General features: G+C 39.1%; 1 protein-coding gene across 8 annotated transcripts in view; it reads right to left on the bottom strand.

Annotated features, from left to right (window-relative positions):
- Positions 1–22,249, bottom strand: part of Tbc1d5 (TBC1 domain family member 5) — a 545,935-nt gene that overhangs the window by 68,691 nt on the left and 454,995 nt on the right. For 7 of the 8 annotated variants that reach the window (XM_029554511.1, XM_017802415.2, XM_029554510.1 and 4 more), the window contains 2 exons: positions 6,773–7,020; positions 2,593–2,658 (listed from right to left, as the gene is read on the bottom strand). In XM_029554511.1, the coding sequence (XP_029410371.1) occupies positions 2,593–2,658; positions 6,773–7,020 (314 nt within the window). The remainder of the gene's footprint in view (positions 1–2,592; positions 2,659–6,772; positions 7,021–22,249) is intronic. The other variant, XM_029554506.1, reaches the window with a different exon arrangement.

Raw genomic sequence — 22,249 nt, 5'->3', positions numbered from 1 at the left:
GAGATGGGCTGGCAGGAAGTGTGGGAGGACAAAGCAGAGGGCTCTCGCCACTTGTGCATTTTAGTATTTGTAACTAATTGGGGCTGTTGAACGTTACATATATTTTGGTTTTATTTTAAAACTCTCAGGAGTGGTTACCTGGCCAAGGAGACCTTCCCTTTTTAAATTTAAAAACAACCTAAGAAGCAGTGGAATCATATTTCTTTGGGTGTGAACATGTATTCATACACGTGACAGAAATATGAGCTTTAAAGATACTTATGATGGTGAAAAATCCAATTAAAAAAAATATACAGAATTAAATCTTCAGAGAACAAATGCTTGCAGTAGCACTTGTTTTGTGACTGAAATCTGCAGTGCAAAATATAAAGATAATCTCTGATACTTTTCTTTCTTTCTTCTTTTTTTTTTGGTCTTTTTGAGACAGGGTCTCTCTGTAGCCCCAGCTGTCCTGGAACTCACTATGTAGACCAGGCTGGCCTTGAACTCAGAGATCCGCCTGCCTCTGCCTCCCAAGTGCTGGGATTAAAGGTGTGCACCACCACGCCCGGCTCTCCGATACTTTTCTAAAAATTACTTATTGGCCTAAATCATGAACTCTCCCTTTATATTCACCATTTTCCTTCAAAAAGAACATAGCTGTTGTGGTGTTCAGCAATGAGACACACATATAAAACCTCATGTAAAATGACTGTACTCAAGGGCTGGAGAGATGGCTCAGCGGTTGGGAGCGCTGGCTGCTCTTGCAGAGGACCCGGGTTCGGTTCCCAGCACCCACATGGCTGCCACGAACTGTCATTAACTCCATTTCCAGGGGAATCTGAAGCCTTCTTCTGACCTTGGCGGTGTTGCACGACACGGGTGCACTCACATACATGCAGGCAGTACACTCGTACACATAAAATAAAAATAATAAAGAAAATATTAAAAAAAAATGACTGTACTCAAAGATCAGCAAAAGTCTGATAGCCCCTCCATTTTTTCACATTCGCTTTATTACTTTGTTCCTCTTCAGCACAGGCAGAAAATGTTTAGCTGTCATGGTAACTATTTTGGTTTACTTCTACTTCCTCTTCCTTTTCCACACTCTCAGGAAGTACGCCAAGGAAAACATGAAGTGACCTCTCCATATCAGGGCAGGGCAGCTCCTTGTCTCATGCACCTCAGAGTCACCATCACTGAGTAAGTTGATTTGGAACTCATGTCTCACCAAGGGGCTGGAACTTTCCCTACCATATTGATGTACTCTCTGTCAGAGTGTGGGAGGCAAAGGGGACACTCAGCAGGCACTCAGCAAGACTTGATTCTCACCTGAGTTGGCTTGATGGGTCATCTAAAGCAAAATGATGTTCAAGAAGCTGGTAAAGTTATAGGGAAAACCATGAGACCAATGAAAATAGAGCTTGGCATGCAGTAGGCACTTAATAGGCTTGAATAAAAATGCTGACTATAGAATCTCATTAAGAAAAGAGAAAGGAATGCTGGACAGCATTTTCATTTGACCAGCATTAGTTTAAAATTGTGGGTATTTTAAATTAAGGACAACATGGTATGAATTTTTATTAATAGTGTACTGCTGCCATTTTGGTCAGAATTTGAATAGGAGACTCTAGTCAAGCTATCCATTTAACATAGGCATGTTCTGTATGGCATACTTCACATGAAAGATGGAAGAATGAAAGATTAAAGAAGCAATCTTCAATGTTTAAGCTTTGGGATTCCACAGAAGGTAGTGAAAATGGGTTATCATTGTTTTCTTTGTTTTTTGAGACAGGGTCTCCCTGTAGCCCCAGCTGGCCTGCTATGTAGACCAGGCTGGCTTTGATCTCACAGACATCTGCTTGGCTCTGCCGCCCAAGTAGGATTATAGGCATGTACTACCATGTCTGGCTGTTTTTCTTAAATAAACTGAACACAAGGATTAATTGAAAACATTCACTTTTGATTTTAAACCATAGTTACTCATCCTATGTGGAGATCTGTCATACTGGTTAAATTGAGTAACAAAATTCCTATTATGAAGAATAGACTTAAAAACATTTCAAACATAGGTTGTAAATTTTTTTAAAGGCAAAATATGGCTAATCACAGCATATAAACTGATCTTGGAACTTATTTGTCAAATACTGTCATGAAGAACCTACGCAAAAACAAAAGCTGTTCCTTGGTGTCAGCTACCCTACCAAGTACAACGGTAGAATAACCACACACACAGGGCAAATCATATTTTGCAAAGAGGCTTGTGCACAGTCACAAGAAAATTTACATCAGAGCCTGATGCTGTGTCATCAGTGTGGATAAGACGAGAGGAAACTTTTGTTCTACACAACAGTGCCACTCGGTGGCCAAACTATGGTAGTGCATGGATACACTGAAAGGAAGTTGGGCACCAGGAAAAACTGGGAAAAGGTTAGGGAGATACCACAGAGAGTGGAGGGAGGGAGAGAGGGAGGGAGAGGAAAGGAGGAAGAGAGAGGCAGAGAGTGAGAAAGTGAGAGAGAGCAAAGGTAGAGAGAGCGAGAACGAGAGTGAGAGCAATCGAGAGAGAAAGGATAAAGACTAATGGGAATGAGTAAGCTATAGTAACTGTACCTTGGAGGTCAGTTAGAGCCTGGACAGGAACAGAAACCTGAGCTTCGCTTCCTGTAACTATATCGCCTGGATATCATAAGAAAAGATAATTAGATATCATAATAATAGGCATTTTTTGTCTTTCATACTCAATGTTGTTGTGTTTTAAAAGTTACAAAATAAAAAATAAAAATATAGAACAAAAAATACAGCACAAGGTTTGAAAAACATATTCAATATTTTGAAGGAAATAATTTCTTTAAAATATTGTTTCCTACGGAGATTTTGTGTCTGTTTTTCCTCAAGGAAAAGCAGACAAGTTTCTACCACACTAGTATATACAAAGCTTCAACAGTCAAAAGATTTTTCTCTGAGCAGATTTTATGGTAACACAAATACTAATGCGATTTCATATTTCCTATCTATTTTTTAAAAAAATACTTTATCCAAAAGAAAAAATTATACATCATTTATTAATAGTCATTCTTTTGCAACTGATTTCTTCCTCTAGCAGAAAATTATTTTTATCTAAACTCCAAAGCTAATTCATAAGACTTATGCAAGCTCTAATTTCATGTTAGCTAATGAAAAATTTCCCAAGTTATCATTTTTACCTACACATGCCAACATACAAAAACACATCTGTGAACTGCATGTCCTTAATTTGCTTTTATAGACAATATTTCATTACAAATTGGACCTGTAGTAAATACTTATCATAAAGCAGTGTTTAAATAAAAAAGAAACAGTTAAAATATAGACAAAAGGACTAGGGAGAAGAAAAGGTACATTTTCACACTCAGAAAGGAAATAAAAGGCGCACAAAAGGAAATTCTGTAAAGAACGTGCAACACGTTATAATAGTTAGAAGACTTGCGGCTCTTTGAGTTCATTTCTGGATGACAAAATTCAATACTGAGCATAGACAGTGAACAGAGTCATCCTCTGGATGCATCAGCATTTAAAGGCCTATGCTATTTTGAGGTTAGCAAGCAAAAGAAAAGAAGCCTTTAAAAAAGGCATGACGTTTTCCATGCATAGTCTATGGTTAATAGAGTTGCTTCTTCCTCAGCCTTTATATAGTACATTGTAGTAAAAAAAAAAAAGTCAATTTTAAATGAAATAACATGCCCTCAGTGTTCTAGCCTCTTCCAGTTATGATTCATAGCATGGTCACATGGTGTAATTACCTCAAAAGAACACACATGCACATTTTCCTGTCATCTGAATTTTCCTAATACATTTAGCTAAAATTGACTGGTAAATGGTGAATCTACGTTCTGTGTCCTTGAAGGAGGAGATTTAAGTTTATACCTGCTACCCATTTTACTCTATGGATTCTCAAAGATCTCAGTGTCTGTGTTAGACACTGAAGACTCATCTTAACATGAGTATCACAGAGAAGATGAGGGAGCAGCTGTGCTGCCCCTTCCTCTTCAGCATCTACCCCAGTAAATACACAACCTGCACCATTCACTTAAAGTAACACATGCATGAGTTTGGGTGACAAACAACTTCCCTATTACAAGCACAAATAACTGTAACTTAAGAAAGCTATAAACTTGGGGCTGGAGAGGTGGCTCAGTGGTTAAGAACACTGGTTATTCTTGTAGAGACGCGGGTTCGAATCCCAGCACCCACATGGCAGCTAATGACTGTCCGAAACTCCAGTCCCAGGGGATCCGACGGCCTCTTCTGACCTCCGCGGGCACTGCACGACACGGGTGCACTTACCTACATGCAGGCAATACACGCATACACATAAAATAAAATAACAAAAATTTTTAAAAAAGCCATAAACTTTTCCTCTTCATTATCAGCCATTTTTCAAAACAACCTTCAAAATTTCTAGCACAGTACACTAAAAAGGCCATTACATTATCTTTCCTCAAAGGTCCTGAATGGATAACTCTGTTCAGGATGGTTAGAAAGCATTTCCAACACGAGTCTCCTGACTGGCTGCTGTGTTTCTCATTCCAGGCTTGCGGTGTGTCAGGGAGGTGGAACCAGAGTAAATGCTAGCTAGGGTCAAGGGCCAATGTTGAAGGGCTCTTAATGCAGAGTTACTAACTACATTTGTCATCAAAAGAATGATAGGTTTTCAGAGATGGCTGACTCCTTAGGCATCAGTTTAGATCTCTTGTTTTACAGTGAGAAAACAGGGAGCTTGGGGTGGTGCTTAGGGTTCATCAGCGAGTGGACGGAGGAAGATCCCAAAGTACTCTCTTCTACCTCTATAAACTGTTCTTTCAGCCCCTTACCATGGAAGGAGGAACAGGATCAGGAATATTTATTGTGAAAATGAAAGTAGACAAGCTTTTTTAGGGGGGGAATAGTGACACAAGAGGAATGAGCCAGAAATAAAAGTTCAGAAGAGTTGTAGAATAAGGCCCACTTCTTTTAGGACAGGATTGGTTACAAAATGTCCCAGTGATGCGCCTGCTTCAATATGCTGCTTAAGTGCCCTGTGTCTCCTTGGAACTGGGAATCACTCCTCATCAATGCATTCTTTTTCATGCACTGTGATATTAATACTTAGCACTTCCTTAGAGACACAGCTTTGTATCCCACAGTCATTTGGCTTGGTTTCTCAAAAAATGTAAGCTACAGCCTAAGAGACTCTCTGACTCATCTGCCTGCCATCAGTTAGAATTACAACCGACTAAAGCTTGTTATCAAAGCAATATCGAAATCATATTTGTTTAGAACAATAAAACAGTACAATTAAGACATATATAAAATAACATTCATTTCCATTCTGGAAGTGGGCATGTCTCCTGGCATTAAAATACATTTTCAGCATGTTAATGATCTGAAGTCTCCTTTTCTTTAAATCATGAGTGACAGCTCTACATTAAAAAGAAAAGAATGTAATTTAAAATGAGATATTCTCATGGAAGGTAAACTGAATATTTTAATAAACCTTAAATACACATTATATAAAACTTAATATTTCATATAGGCAAAGAAACATAGAATAGCATGATAGAAGCAATGGAGGAATGCAGATGCACACACATGTGCCAGTTAATGAGTATGACCATGATACTCATTAACTGGCATCACCTTAAGTCCAATTTAAATGGTAATATGTAAAATCTTTAATAATTTTGGAGATGGTGCCCTTAAGCAGAGTAAACAGAACATAGTGTAAGGGGTTTTTCACTGTTACTGTTACCACTAAGTGCAAAATGCTTCTGTTCACACAGGGATTCCTTTCAGACATGAGTGGGGCTTTAGTCAGGATATTTGCTCTGACTGAAAGCCCCAAACTGCTATGCTTTCCATGCATTTTCTGCTGTCGTGTTGCTCCTTCTTATTTCTATAATATAGTTAACAAACTCTCACCAGTAAAAATAAATGTAGCTGTTTCTAATCTGCTATGAAAAGAGGGGCCTAACACAGAAAATAAGAGTATGAAGGAGCTTTGTGAGAATGCAGAGGTCTCTCTGTGGTTACAGTGCATGAGGACGGAATGCACCTGGAAGACCCTGAAACAGAAGCAGGCTTACCGAGTGAGGGCAGTGAGAGCAGTGCTGGGAGCAGCACTACCAGAGCCAGTGCTTTCTTCACTGACTGAGACACGTAGGCTCCAGCACGACTTAGGTTTCCTCTGCTTGCACATCTATTCTACGGCTGTTAACATTCAGTATATGGACTCAGATGCTGATCGTGGCTGTTGAAGATTTTGTTTAGTTATTTTTTTCTCTAAGAGTCAGTTTGTATTCCTTAGAAATGAAAAGTGTGGATGAGAGCCCACAAAGCTTCCTGGAAGTCATCAATGTACTGCTGAAGCTGTAACTAGCACAGCCCATGGTGCCAGGCTGCCTGCCATCAGATGCTTCTCAAAGAAATCAGGACTTAGCATTTGACACAGAGCTAGCAGAAAACACAGTCAAATGATGTTGAATTCTACGCAAGACAGGTCATGCCATCATAGAAAATGGGCATCTATGGGACAAAAATGTAAACCATACTATGATATAAATACTAAAAATACATTATGAAATACATCAAGAAATAGTCTTAATTAAGAATGCACAGTTTCTGATCTCTAACTTAAGAAGGATCACATACAACACATGTCAGAACCTTAAGTTTTCATAGATTTCTGTTTCTGGGATGTTAGTTCCTCACAGGTAGGTGAGGAAACCCAGGATGTACACTGTCTGTTCTTTGGATTTATGAAATTTTCACTTACCTTTGTTCAATTGCACGGGCATACTTTCAGATTTCATTAGCCTTTGCTGCTGCTGCAGTTGATGCCTGGGGGCTTCAGCAGAGGTCCTGGTGGGAACGGTAGCAGAGGAAGAGCTGCTGCTGGTATTCCCAGGTGCAGGGCCCCCCATACTGCCTGGAGCCATTGCTGGAGAAATTAACTTTCTTCCAAAGTTAATCAGGCTATTGGAGACCTTATTTATATTCAGGGGAGCACCTTTGACATTGGTCCTGTGAGACAAAATAAGAAAAATAATAGATGAAATGGAAAAAGATTTAACTTAGATGATGGCACTAATTCTCGTATTCTACTGATGTAAAAACACCTCGTCTAGTCTTGAAGAAGGCTATTTACTAGATTAGTTATATAAAAGATAGTCATGAGATTCTTAAAAACACGCCTTATGTAAAATAAATATTTCATAAGAAGGCTATTTACTAGATTAGTTATATAAAAGATAGTCATGAGATTCTTATAAAACACGCCTTATGTAAAATAAATATTTCATTCATCCATTCATCCATTCATCCATCCATCCATCCATCCATCCAACCATCCATCCACTCAAATAGGGCACATTATGGTGCCAATGCTGGGCTAGTTCCTGAGGGTTGCCAAAACAGACATTCCTTACCGGAGCTTCTAGTCGAATAAAGAAGTTTGCTTTTCTTAGCTGTGACAAAATATCTGACTTAAATAGCTTAAGGATTTAAAGAAAGGGAAAATTATGAGGGTAGGGAGGTAAAGGATCCCCTCGCCCTAGAGCCTGCTTGAAGCCTCTCAGTACCTGAGAATCAGAATTCTAACAAAATTCATGTTTGCTCAATAACTCTCCCCTTTCCCAACTATACACCTCTAATTTTCCAAGAATCTCACCAGAAACCGCTTGTACAACCCTGGTGATTTCTGGTTTTACCTTATCAGATGATAATCCCTTCCATGGTACCCCCAGAGCCATCCTCTCTAATCTCACTTATCAAAAAGAGAGAGAAAAGGAAGAAAATTTCTTAGCAGCCCTTTGAGATATAACCTGAGAGCTGACAAAATGGTATTTATGGCTACTACTAAGTCACTTAATAACAACTCTCCCTTGAAAAGCCCATATTCACACTTTGGTATGTCTTATTCTTTTCCTGACTCATTTACATTCTCATAACCATTGTGCTTAAATCTTTATTACAAATGTCATTTAATAAACTGTGACTCTTCATTGAGAAGCCTCCATGCATACTCTGGGGTGTATCTTTCTTTCTGAGTGACTCCTTTAATCTTAATCATTGTGCTTAAAATCTATATTAAAATATCTTTTAATAAGCACCAGCTCTGCATCATGTTGGCTCATCCTGAAATTCCTTTCTGTGTTGAAGCCAACCTACTTCCTCCCAATAATATCATCATACTTTGACTCCACAAGGGATTAATTCATTGATTAAGTCAGAACCCTCATGATCCAATCACCTTTCAATGATTTGATCCACCTATTGAAGACCGAGTCCAGCACACAAACCTTTGCAGGGAATACTTCATATCCCAAAAGTAACATATACAGGGGCTGAAGAGGTGGTTAAGAGCACTGGTTGTTCTTACAGAGGACCTGGGTTTGAACCCCAGCACCCACATGGAGGATAACAACTGTGCTGCGTAACTCCAGTTCCAGGGGATTCGACTACCTCTTCTGACTCTGCAGGCACTGTACAACATGGGTTCACTTATACACATGCAGGAATATGCTCACACACATAAAATAAAAATGCTGAACTAACATATATTTATAAAAATTCACATAAGTAAGTATATGCTTTATACACATTTATCTTGTATTCTTTCTTCCTTGGCTTCCATGGTTTCCCAGAATCTGTGTTATAAATGTGTTGGGCAAAGAGAAGGTACCAAATAAATTATTTATTACATGAACAATTACTTCCTAGATGACTGTTTTACAATGTATCTTAGGGCTAATATCCTGAAGACTACTTATGTTCACAAATTATTTGAGTTGTAGGAGGTAGTGTAACTCCATGATAATACCAAAGTCTGTATTTTTACTTCTCAAATCATTAATAGAGGGGCTGGAGAGATGGCTCAGTGGTTAAGAACACCGACTATTCTTGCAGAAGACCCGGGTCTGAATCCCAACACCCACGTGGTAGTGCACGCCTGTAGTCCCAGCACTTGGGAGGCAGAGGCAGGTGGATCTCTGTGAGTTCAAGGCCAGCCTGGTCTACACAATGAGTTCCAGGTGAGCTGGGGCTACAGGGATACCCTGTTTCAAAAAGACAAAGAAAAAAGAAAAAAAAGAAAAAAATTAAAAAAAATCATTAATAGAAGCTGAGTCTCTTTCCATAGAAGTGAAAAAGAACGTATTTAAGTTATCTTGACTTTTATTATCACGTCCTTCTCCCAGATCTACATGGCAGCACTTATATAGTATTACTACTTTTTATATGACAGCCGTATGCTTGATATTACTAGCTATCACTCTATAACAGACGGATCTGTAGTTCTGTAACGGAAGAACACCATGCTTCTACCTTCCATAAGTTTTCTCTAATGGTATTAGCTAATGCTATGGGCTAGCTACTGGGGGGCTTACACTGCTTCAGAGGACAGATCAAATTTAAAACCAGGGGCTTCAACTACCTCTTCTGACTTTGCAGGCACTGTACAACATGGGTGCACTTATACACATGCAGGAATACACAGGAATTTAGCTGTATAAAAGAACAACCTATTTACTTGTAATGCAACAAAGTGTGAAAATAATTCAAATGGTTCATTTTATTAAGTTTCAGCTTTATGGAATTAGCTACTTAATGTCTTTCCAAAAATTATTGTAATAATGTCTTGTAGTGGTGGTAAGGACACACAGTGCTTACACAACACTTGCCATTCTCACCTGCTTCATAATGAAGTAGAACATCCTCAATTTGCAGATACCATAGGTTGGCAACAGAGAAGGTTCTCAATACATGCTTACTGAGTAAAAAGAATGGATGAAATGGAAAGGACTCATGACCTCTGAAGTAAAAAGGAATTTGCCTCTGACACTGTGCCCCACTCCGCAGCCTGCAGGGAGTGGCAGCACGAGGAAGCGCTCGCCATCATGCACTGATGTGGAGCTGAATTTTGGTCTTGCAAATCAAGATTTGTAATTCATAGATATGAAGAAATTTATAATGTTGTTACCCTTTTATATAAACAAAAACATACTCATCAAATTCCCATATTGCCAGTTGTAAAATTTGTATGTTGATAAAAGTACTAACAAACAGCTACAGGAGTACCAAGAGAATATGGTTAATGTATCTTCATTACTACTAATAACCATGAAAAACATATAGATCAAGCTCATGCCGAGAGTTTTTTCATCTGAATAGCTTTTAAAAGATGAGCTGTTTTCCTTTTCCCAACATTATTGTTTTTTTAAACCACATTCCTTCTCATCCCTACTTATAACTTCTAGAAGCATATTTTCTTTTCCAAACAACTACTGAACACCGCTGTAATTTCAGTATATAAACAGAGGCAAATTGTGTACTGCTAGGGAAAGCCTATTGTCCATGGTTTTGTTTTTAAGCACGACAGGTTTTTTTTAGTCTTTTTGAGACAGGGTCTCCCTGTAGCCCCAGGTGTCCTGGAACTCACTATGTAGACCAGGCTGGCCTTGAACTCACGGAGATCCGCCTGCCTCTGCCTCCCGAGTGCTGGGATTAAAGGTGTGTGCCACCACGCCCAGCTGCATGACAGTTTTTATATCAAAGTCACTTGATTTAGATCTGCACTATGCAGATAGGAGTTATCTTCACATGAAACAAAGTAGCTTACAATGTGATGTTATATGAAAAGGAATGCAAGAGATCGATAGACAGCAGGGACTGGACTGGCAGAGTGCTGCATACAGTGTTGAAATAAACAGCAAGAGTGATATGGAGTAAGAAGTCACTGAGTGGCCAAGCTGTGACTGAAGTCTGCCGTTAGTATTGTCTGCTTACTGCTAAAATCAGCACCACACGGGGAAGGCTGACTGAAAATCATGTCAAGAACGTAGGGGACACTTTCGGCACTGCTCCATTTAGCAGGCTCAATCAATAGCAACAGGGCCATTTTCCGAAGATTCAAGAATCTCTTCAAAACACTCATATTATAACCAAACTGAGTGGAGTAAAACTCCTTTTGTTCAGTTTCAGAAATTGTGAAAATGGGCTTCTCTGACCACTTGCCCCTCTGATTTCTCTCAGCTGAAAAAGCACTAGATTCTGTGAGTGCCAGAGTCACGACCTGTTTCCATTCGACTTCTAAAGTCTTTCTGAAGCTTAAAGAAAAAAACAACAGTCATCTGTATAAAAACTCACCTCAGCTTTTCTCTTGGGATTCAAATCTTGACACCACCCACCACCTACCAACCAGATTCATATCTACTTTGTGAAAGTGAATCTTCACTGTCAACTTGGCTGAGTTTCACCTCTTGGTAAATCTCCCTGCTGCTGAGCTCAGTGTGACCAGGCCCTCACTTCCTGCTGCTGAGCACAGTGTGACCAGGCCTCAAGCTCCCTGCTACCAACATCCATCAACAAGACATCAGATAAACATACTACATTTTCGGATAACAAAATATTACTACTTTGAAGGAATGAATTATTGATATATGCAATCAATGTATTTCAAAAATATTATGCAAAGTTAAAAAAAAGCACAACAAAACCCCAAAATTCCTAAACTTTAAATACAAAAGAGTATATAATATGTGGTTTGATTTATGTGACGCTCAAAACAGGCAAAACTAACATACAGTGAAAGAAGTCAAAGTAGCTGTCCCAAGATGGAGGGTTGGAGCCGACTACAAAAGGACATGAAGGAATTAATTCTATGGAAACGAAATGTTTCTCTGATGTATTATTCTGGATGGTAATTACATAGCTGTACTTAACTATGAAAAGTCATCAAACGAAATACTTAAGATCTGTATGTTGTATGTAAATTTTACCTTTTATTGATTTTTTTTGTGTGTATTTCATACAGAACATCCTAATCTTATTCATCTTTATACCCGCACACCAAATGGCACCCTCCCATAGGCCCCCTGCCAGGCCTCCCCCCACTGGAGCCCATTTACTCTGTCATCCCTGTCATTGCCCACTGTTTTGTCGGTGCCCCTAGCCATTCCTCAGTGCAAGAACTTCCAGAGACTAGTCAGCCTATCTAGAGTCTCTTGTTTTAGAAAAATCAGCTCTTCTTCATCTAGCAGTGATTAATTGCCAACATTCCTTTACATAAGACTGGGGTCTGCTGTTCATTTTCCCAGTTTTATGTCTGGGAGTCTCATGGGCCACCCTGGCCAACAACTCAAAGGAAGGTCTCTCTTGTCTGGCATTGTTTGTTGTTATATAGCCTTTAGCTATACACATGGACTCTTAAAGAAATATACTGATCACTTTAATCTTTGGTTATATTTTCCATTTGGGTGTTTAAGACCATACAGTTGGCTCAAATAAACCAATTTATTTTTAATCTTAAGGTCATTTGAGGATCTGTTCCTCAGGGGTCACATGGGCTTGGGAGGAGTCCCTGGCTCCTTTCTTTTACCAGTTCCATCTATGTGAAGATAAGTTAAAGGTTCTGCTCGACCATGGCTGGCTTCACTTGGAAGCAAGGAGGAAATGTCTCCTCTGTGTTGACCCTCCTCTTTGTAGACTGGACACTGGTTCAAGTCCATCTTGTGGGGTCTCCATGGCCTCCCTGAACAAGAGGACAGGAGATTTACCATAGTTACAGGACATTCTGAGAGATGCTTCATAGTCCCCTGCAACTTAGTCGACCTTGGGGGGCAAGGAGCAAAAGCTATCCTTTAAGTCCCTCTGACCAGATTAGTATAGGCCTCAAAGTATGGCTGTTAAACATCCAATAAGGTTAGTTCCACCAGTCTTTAATTACCATGTGCTGTGTAGATAAAGCTTGGGCAAAGAACATTCTCAGATAAACCTTGTCAAGACATATATTTTGTTCCTTGAACTAGTTGTATGTATAATTTGTCAATAGGTTATTGGACTAATATGGTTCCCTCTGGTTTTTTAAAACTAGGTAGGCATTATTTATCTCTTTCACTGTCTAACCCTTCCACCATGGTTTCCCCATTTAAAGTGCCCACAATTTTCCCCATTTCTCCCTTAATAATACCCTTCTCCTATGGTCCCACTTCTCTTGAGCTCCTTCTTTCCCTTTATCCCCAAGGTTCCTTGTATGACCCTCCCTCACCCCTCCCATTTAAATAACCCCATTTTTATCCATATCTCCCTTAATAACACCTGTTTCCTACTGTTCTTCTCTTTCAGATTCTTTCTTTTCCTTTGTCTCCCTGGTTCTTTTCATTATCCTGGTTCCTGTAGTTATGTCTGGATACATACGTATAAGGATTTGGTGCTAGGATCCACATATCACAAAAGTCAACTCCAAATGGATCAAAGACAAAGAATCAAGAAAGGAAGTAACCCAATTAAAAGATGGAGAAAGTTTTCAAAAGAAGAAATAAATATCGCTAAGAAGGATCTTAAAAGGTGTTCAACATCGTTAGTAATTAGGGAAATGCAAATTAAAACCACTTTAAGATTTCATCTTACCCCAGTCAGACTGGCTAAGATCAAGAGAACAAATGATACCAAATGTTGGAGAGGATGTGGGGAAAGGGGAACGCTCATCCACTGCTGGTAGGGCTGCAAACTTGTTCAACCCCTATGGAAAGCAGTGTGGAAAACCCTTAAAAAACTAAAAATGAGGGCTGGAGAGATGGCTCAGTGGTTAAGAGCACAGACTGCTCTTACAAAGGACCTGGGTTCAATTCCCAGCACCCACATGGTGGCTTGACAGTCCTTGACTCCAGTTCCAGGGGAATCTGACGCCCTCTTTTGACCTCCATGGTATTGCATGACATGGGTGCACTCACATATATGAAGGCAATACATTAATACACATAATAAAAGTAATAAATATATTAAAAAAAAAACTAAAAATGAACCTACCATTTGACCCAGTTATACCACTCTTTGGCATGTACCCAAAGAACTTATCCTATTGCAGACACTTGTACATCCATGTTTGTTGCTGCTCTTTTCACAATAGCTAAGAGATAGATGGAAGCAACCTAAGTGCCCCTCAGCTGACAAGTGGATAATGAAAATGTGGTTCCTTTATACGATAGAGTTCTAATCAGCAGTAAAGAAAGGTGAAATCATGAAATTTGCAGGTAAATGGATGGAACCAGAAACTGTTATACTAAGTGAAGTAACACAGACTCAGAAAAACAAAATGACATATGTTCTCCCTCATATGTGGATCCTAGCACCAAATTTTACCTATTTTTAAGAGCTATCTTACCCAGGACTAGAGAGGAGATGGTATTACCATTTTATCTAAATTGGTTAAGAATTAATACGCTTCTTTAAAAGATAAGAAATAACAGTATAGGTGCAGGTGTGTTTATAGCCAGATGTTTAGAGATTTGAACAGAAAAACATCACAAAATTACATTTATATATCCACCAGTGTTCTTGAAATTCATGTACTAAGGTGATTGAACTCCTAGGCTTTGTGATTGGGGGAACATTATTAGCTTCTCCCTCCTTCCCTGTTATTTTTTAAATTTAGGACAAGTCTCACTCTGTAATTTAGGCTGGTGTGGAGCTCATGGTAATCCTCTTGCATTAGCCTCTCAAGTGTCGGGATTACAGGCTTGTAATACCATGCTCAGATCTTTCTGTCCTTTTTTTTAAATGAGACATGGTTTCCCTATGTAGTTCTGGGTGAACGTGAACTTTTGTTCCTCCTATCTTAGCCTCCTAAGTGCTGGGATTGCAGACATGTGCCATTACTCCCACCCTAACATATGATTTCTTTATAACAGTTTAGCAATAAAATGATCCCAAAATGCAGTCATTATATAAGTTTAATAAAGCATAATTTAAAAAAAAGATGGCCATATAAAATGGATATTATCCTGGGGAACTTAGTAATGCCTTCTACATTTCAAACTTGTATTTATCTAGTTATTAAGGTAAGTATTTATTTACTACTATAAACAGTATAGGTACTGAACCAGGACCAACAATTAGCAAGACTTTTAATCCAGACTCTGACACCAAGGATGTTCAGATATCTCGGGCAAAAATAACACGCCCAGGTATATAAGTTATTCTACAATTGAAACTTTAAGCATTCATCCATCAGCTATTTTAGATATATGGATTTCTTCTCTATGCCAGGTACTGAGAAGAGGGAAAAAAAAGCTGTGAGAAAGGTAGATGTGGTCACTGCTATCACAGAGGCCACATTCTACTATAGGATTGCAACTCGAATAACAGACTCTTCATATTTTCTGGGAACCTGCACGCTTTTACAGCACCCCAACGAAGCTAGGTGAGGCACCAGAGGAAAACTTTATGTTGACTCAGTTCAGGATCCAACAGGAGAAACAAGCTATTATTAGTGTCTACCCACTCTTCAGGTAAGAACAGATGCTACCTTTCCTCACATAGGATGCCCTGGAACCTAGCTTCCTCTTAGACCCCATGTGGTCTTGACAAAGACCTTTGGCAGAGCACTGTCTCATTGAAATTAGAATTCTCGAATTGTTCACATCAGAATCAATCCCTGATGGGGCAAAGGAAAGCTGAGTGGACCAACAGAGAGACTGCTGCTGCTGGTCTACTGAGTGAGTGGTCGCGGAATCAAGGCTGGCTTCTTCCATCTTCATCAAGGCCCAATTTGATCATGTAAAATACCAGAATCTGGTGATATGAAATTCTTTAAGTTAAAAGACCCATACGTAGTTGTTGCCTATAAGAACTCACCACTAGATGAAGTGATATGTACTCTAGAGACATACTGACAGCTCAGTGACCATAAGGAGAAAACAGTTACAGTTTGAAAAACTAATTTTTCAAAACAGAAAATCCATCAACACTGGGGGATAAGAAACATATGTTATTCTACTCAATACAGGAGACTCCAGTAGAATTTCACAGGAAATTCTTCCCTGTGACTACTCAATTGGGATTTCAGTAGTTACAGACTCTTTAACTAAATTAGATGGGATTTTCTAAAGACTGGCCACAATTTAGGTATTAGAGTGGTGCTGGCTTCATAGAAGGAATTTGGGAGTTCTCCCTCTGTTTCTATCATTTTGAATAATTTAAGTAGTATTGGTTGAAGGTCTTCTTTAAATGTCTGGTAGAATTCTGCTGTAACTCCATCTGGGCCTGGGCTTTTTTTTAGCTGGGGGGCTTTGTACTACTGTTTCAATTTCCTTGTATGTTATGGCTCTGTTTAAACTGTTGATCTCTTCTTGGTGGTTCCCATGGTTTTAGATATCCATACAGCTTCTTATAGCAGCAATTTGTGGCTACTTAAGAACAAAACTGAAAAAGATTTCAGGGTGAAATCTCATTAAAAAAACAAACAAACATGCAAGTCAGGGAAATCAGAGCATAGTGACTATTACCCACACATATAAAGGAAAAACAAAAGAAAACAAAACAAAAAATAAAACTATCATTTAAATACCCTGACACTTGCTTTTAAAGACTTAATTATAGTAATACATGATTAAAGTAGAGAAATCAGGCTTCTTGATTTTTAGACATTCTTATCATATGAAGTCACATGTCACCTCTGTACTCTTGTTCCTTATTTGGGTATGGAACACAAATCAGAGTCCATTTCTATGAACAGAGCTGGTACAAAGCATCTGTTTGTTTCTCATCTCCCCTCTACTTCCTGATCACTTCTGTGGTTTCCTCCATGAGTACATATACTAATGACCCCCATTTCCTCTTTTGCTACCCAGTGATGGCTCCCAATATACTAATGGCAAAAGTCCTTTTGGCCGAAGAGACCATTCTGGTACAAACTTTGAAGGCCTTACATAGCTAGGTAGGAACTAAGCCAATGGCTTGTTTCTTAGCTTTCGAGGGCAAGGAGAGGAGTGGAACCCAATGAACAAGAGAATAATAGGGTGGCCAGAGTGCTGTGGACAGGTAGGAGATTATCAAGGTTGTCTCAACCTGTACTCCCTCATGTGGTGATTAAGGGAGCCCCCACAACTTCTTTACCAGGGTGATTTTGCTGATTTTTAATTTGCAAATAATCAGCAAAAGTACTGCTTCATTGTTTTAATTTTCATTTATTTGACTGTTTTAACAGTCTTTTAAGTGCTTATTTGCTGAATGTAACTTTATTTAGCTCAGTAGCTATCATATTTAAAAGTAATTTTATGTGGTACAGTAAAGTTAAAAAGTTAACTATGTTTATATTTAGTACAAGAAACAAACAGAATATTTCCACAACAAACATGTAAATAAACAGATAATAAAGTGCTATTTCAGGCACTATTGGTATAAGAAAGCCCAGAAAACAGTGACCGAGGGACAGACAGAGAATGAAGGGGTCCACTGCTATAAACAGAACAGAAGGATCTCTCTGAAGAGGTGGTGATGAACTGAGGACTGTATGTGCCACATGGACTCTTGGGAAGGACACTCTAAGCATAGGAAGAAAACACAGCAAAGCATCTAGGCTGGGCCGTATTTCTGCACAAGAGGCACACGGAACAGGCCACTATCATCAGCTGTAGCCCAGTGAAAACTTGCAGAGAGCACTGCAGCCAACAAGGCTGAAGAGACAGTAGATGGCAGGGTGAGGTCTGCACTGCAGGGCATAGAAGACTTTGTTAGATTGTGTCCTCAGTGTTTTAGAAAGTCATTAAGGGGCTCTGAGCAGTGGAGGGGTATAATCCAACTTGCATTCATTTGGCTGCTGGGTAGAAAAGGGTCTACGAGGAATAGAGTAACTAGTGGGAACCAAGCAGTGAGGTAAGAAGTCTGATGACTTGGTACTGGCAGTGCAGAACGACAGTCATTTGTTTCAGTACATATTTTGAAGAGGGTTTGCTGATGGATTTTATGCATGGTGGGAGAAAACAGGAGTCAAAGACAATGCTAAGGAGACTGGGCAGTGCTGCTCACTGTGACAGAGTTTCATTTCTGTCTTGTTAACTGTCCTGAACATGGGGGTTGTGGGTCTGTGAGTACAGAAGAGCAAGAATTCATTCTGAAAAGGAGTATATTTGAGATTTTATACTGGACCTATGGCATGAATAAATAAGTAGTGGGATGTATGAGTCTAGGACCCAAAGGAAGGGGTAAAACTGAAGGCATAAAGGAAGGACTCTTGAACCACAGCTGGTATGTAAAGCCATGACCCGGGCAGAGGTCCTCCAGGGAATGAGTATAGAAAAAGAAGACTGGGAGGGGTCTTGGCATTTAGAGGAAAGGGGACTCCAATAGAACATGGGATGGCCATTCAGGATCTTGTGTTTCTTATTGACCTGAGTATGCCCTTTATTAATTAATGATTTTATACTTTGCCAGTTACATCAACTACAATATTTTCCCAATTTTATATTTGTCTTATGATTTAGATTAGTTTATTTTGGATGTATCTACTTAAAAATCTTTGTTGCACAGGGGATGGTGAGATGGGGTCAAGTGGGTAAATGTGCTTGCCACCAAGTCTGACAACCTGAGTTTGAGCCCCAGAATCTACATGGTAAAAGGAGAGAACCAAGTCCCTCTGATCTCTACTCATGTGTAATGGCATGTGCACATCTGGACACATACACACACATGCAAGTTCACACATGTACACATAAACAAATAAATATTAAAAAATAAAATTGCAAAAGATGATGATAAATCTTTTCTCTAATGATCAAACAATATTTTGTATAAGAATCTCAGTATGTTTACAGGGAAATATATAAAGCAAAATCACCATTTACAGACAAAAAATTAAGGGAGGGCAAGCTAAAGAGAGAAAATATAACCACAAAAGGGATTAAAGAGAAGGGCACACAGTCTGTTTCCTTTGGGAGAAAAATGCTGAAAATACAGTAACAACAACAAAAAATACACACAGTAAATACTTAATTTTTTCTATGCTAGGTCTTACCAGATGCTTTGAGCAGCTGAGTAATAAGAAGTGTCTGACCTCAACAGGATTAGATTTTATGGGCAAAAAAATGACATACACACAGGTGGATGATGTCACTTCTTAGTGATGAGTGCTATGTGGACAATGGGATAGTGGACAGAGAGAAGGCGGGTGGGGCACTGAAAACTGGCCTTTCGGCTTTGGTACTGGGCAGGGTTCTCCCTAAGTCAGCAGCTAGGAAGAATTTAAGTGCTAATGCCCCAGACCAGGGTAAGAAACAAAGGCCCAGTGTGACTGCAGCATCAGTGGAAAGGAAGCTAGACAGTATCACAAATACTTGGAAAACCGGATGATGGATGGCAAGTGGAAACTTTTGGAGGGGGTTAGGTGGAAGTACAATTGAACTCTTGGAAACTGAGATTTCTCTGGGTGTTTCATGAAAGGTAATCTGGTAGGGAGGAAAACAGGAGGGTCTCCAGTTACAAAGATCTTATACAACAAATGAACTTGATATGCTTTGTTCTTTTAAATGCACAAAACCTAAATACTTGGCATGAAGTGGAGGAAACAAATGAGCAGTGGGAAGATTCCTGAGGGCAGGGGCTTGGGTGTGACTTGTTTACTGGGACTCTCCAGTGCCTAAAATAGTCAGGCATCTAGTACTCAATAAAATGTTGGATTAAATGAACCAGTGACAGTAGGAAAGAGCTTTTTATTTATGAAACAAGACTGAGATGAAGCAAACAAAAGAACAGAGCTCCACAGAAGTGTCACAGGCTATGGAACAGAGCACCTCAAAACATGGGACCAACAGGACTGCAGAGATGGCTCAGTGGTTAAGAGCACTGGCTGCTCTTGTAGAGGACCTTGCTTCGAGTCTCAGCACCCACATGGTGGCTAAAAACTGTCTGTAACTCCAATTCCAGGGGATCAGACACCCTCTTTTGACCTCCCGACATGTATTCACCTACCTACATGCAGGCATAACACACATACACATAAAACAAAAGTAATAAATAAAATATTTTTAAAGGAGACAAACATTTCAACAAAGGCTGGGCAACTTTGTAATAATATTATACTGATTTTATTGTTATAATAAAAGGATTCACATTTTAATTTTAAAACTTAGCTAGTTGGTTGTATATCTTTTCTTAATCCTTAGACTATGAGTTCCTGTGTTACAGGCATTTTATGTATGCACTCCATAAATGTGTATTTAGGTTGTTAGAATTCTCAAGAAAAACTAGCACATACACAAAATGTTTAAGGAAAAAAAAATTCAGACAACTTGGTAGCATTTCTCATAACTAACATTTTGACTTCCAGAGTAAACTTTGAAATTATATTCTACTTTGAAATAGTTCTAGTTTCACAAGTTAACTCTTGAAGACATCTGAGTAGAGTGCTATGAAAGAACAAACTATTCACCCATGCTTTGTGCCAATGTTAGTTTCTTTAAAAAGGAAGACTTTAATGTTTTTTTATTCCTACATAAAATTTCTAGGTATGCAATCACAAATGTACACACAAGATGCATTTATAAGCCAATTCTGTAGTTCAAAAGGCAGTTCGGAAACCCAATTTTAATTTTGTCACTGAAATAATTAAAAAATGTATTACACTCCCTCTGCTTCCTGGGCCTGCAGGACCCACCGCAGGACTCTCTCCTACCCACAGGCCTCTCTCTGGGACCAACCCAGCTCCTCAGTGCAGTCCCCAGGAGTCCTTGGGGCCTCTTCCCGCACCATCTGCCTTTGCATCTCTGGGTGGCATGGCCACCAGCTGCCCTAGACAAGCATCTTTCCTGGGTCCGGCTCCCAGGCCAGTCCAACCACCAAATTCCAGAGGCCAAAATCTTTCCTGGGGGGTCCAGACCTTAGGAGAAAGCCTGAGAGCATCTGATCGTCATCTGACTTGGGCCTCTGTGGGAACTCCTGAAGACAAAAGCAATCCGGCCACTCCAATATAAAATCAAAAGAGAGAACCAGAAGCTTAGACGAACCAGCTTTTCATGCCCAAAAAGTAAACCACAAAGACACGTAAAGTTCACAAAAAGAAGCACACCTAAACTTGAAAGTCTCACACAAGAATCAGAAACTACAAAAGAAATTCACATGTCAAAATCACAGAGAAAAAATAATAACATGAAAAAACAAAATAACATATCCCAACCAAATACCAATAGTCCTCTAGAGGGGTACAATGAGAACCCCCTAGAGATAATGCAGGACATGCAACTCAAAAGAACAATTATAAACATGATAAAATAATTCAGTGAATTTAAACAACACACAAATCAAAGAACTGAAGGAAGATAGGAAGAAACTTCTGAATGAATTCAGAAAAGAGTTAGAAATATTGAAGAATACTCAGACTGAAATGAAGAAGGAAGTGAAACACTCAGTAAGCCAATTAGAAATGACAGGAGAAAACTTCACCAATAGGACGAATGAAATGGAAAACAGAGTATCAAGAATGGAAGATAAAATGGATGAAAAAGACCACTCAAGCAAAGATTATGAAAAATTTAAGAAATCACAAGAATGGAATATGTAGGAATCGTGTGACACCATAAAAATACCAAACTTACGAATCATAGGCATACAGGAAGAAGAATCCCTAATGGCATGGAACAGATCTTCAAGAGAATCGTGGAAGAAAATTTCCCAAAATTAAAGAAAGACATGCCCATACAAATACAAGAGGCATATAGAACACCAAACAGACAGGACCAGAAAAGAAACTCTCCATGGCATATCATAGTAAAAACATTACACATACAAAACAAAGAGACAATTCTGTAAGCTGCAAAACCCATTAGGGTTACAGCTGACTTTTCAGTGCAAACTATGAAAGCCAGAAGAGCCTGGACCAAAGTATTCCCAGTTTTAAATGACCACAGATGCCAACCCAGATTACTATATCCAGCCAAAATGTCTATTATAGTCGAAGGGGAAAGAAACATCTTCCATGACATAAATAGGCTGAAGGAATTCATGTCCACAAAACCAGCCCTTCAGAGAGTTCTGGAAGCAATACAAAGAGCTGAAGAAAGAAATGACTATACCCAAGTGATTGCAGAAAGAAATCCAGTGAAGGTATAACTGTGGAAAAGTCCAGCTATATGATGAATGTAAACAGAAATAAAAATGACAGGATTCAGTACTCATCTTTCATTAATAACTTTAAATATTAACGGACTGAACTCCCCAGTCAAAAGACACAGACTAGGTGCATGGATTAAGAAACAAAGCCCATCTTTTTGTTGTCTGCAAGAAACTCATCTCACTTTCAAGGACAGACACTATCTCAAAGTGAAAGGATGGGAAAAAATATACCAAGCAAATGGCACTAAGAAAAAAGCAGGCGTAGGAATTTTAATATCTGACAAAATAGACTATAAACTAAAACTAATCAGAAGACACAAAGAGGACCACTTCATTTTGATCAAAGGAACAATGAATCAAGAAGATATTA

The sequence above is a fragment of the Nannospalax galili genome, unplaced genomic scaffold, assembly GCF_000622305.1.
Source record: "Nannospalax galili isolate Female #2095 unplaced genomic scaffold, S.galili_v1.0 scaffold364, whole genome shotgun sequence".
In the NCBI taxonomy this organism is placed as follows: Eukaryota; Metazoa; Chordata; class Mammalia; order Rodentia; family Spalacidae; genus Nannospalax; species Nannospalax galili.
The sequence above is the reverse complement of the archived record's forward strand: the minus strand, read 5'-3'. Positions and strand labels throughout refer to the sequence as shown.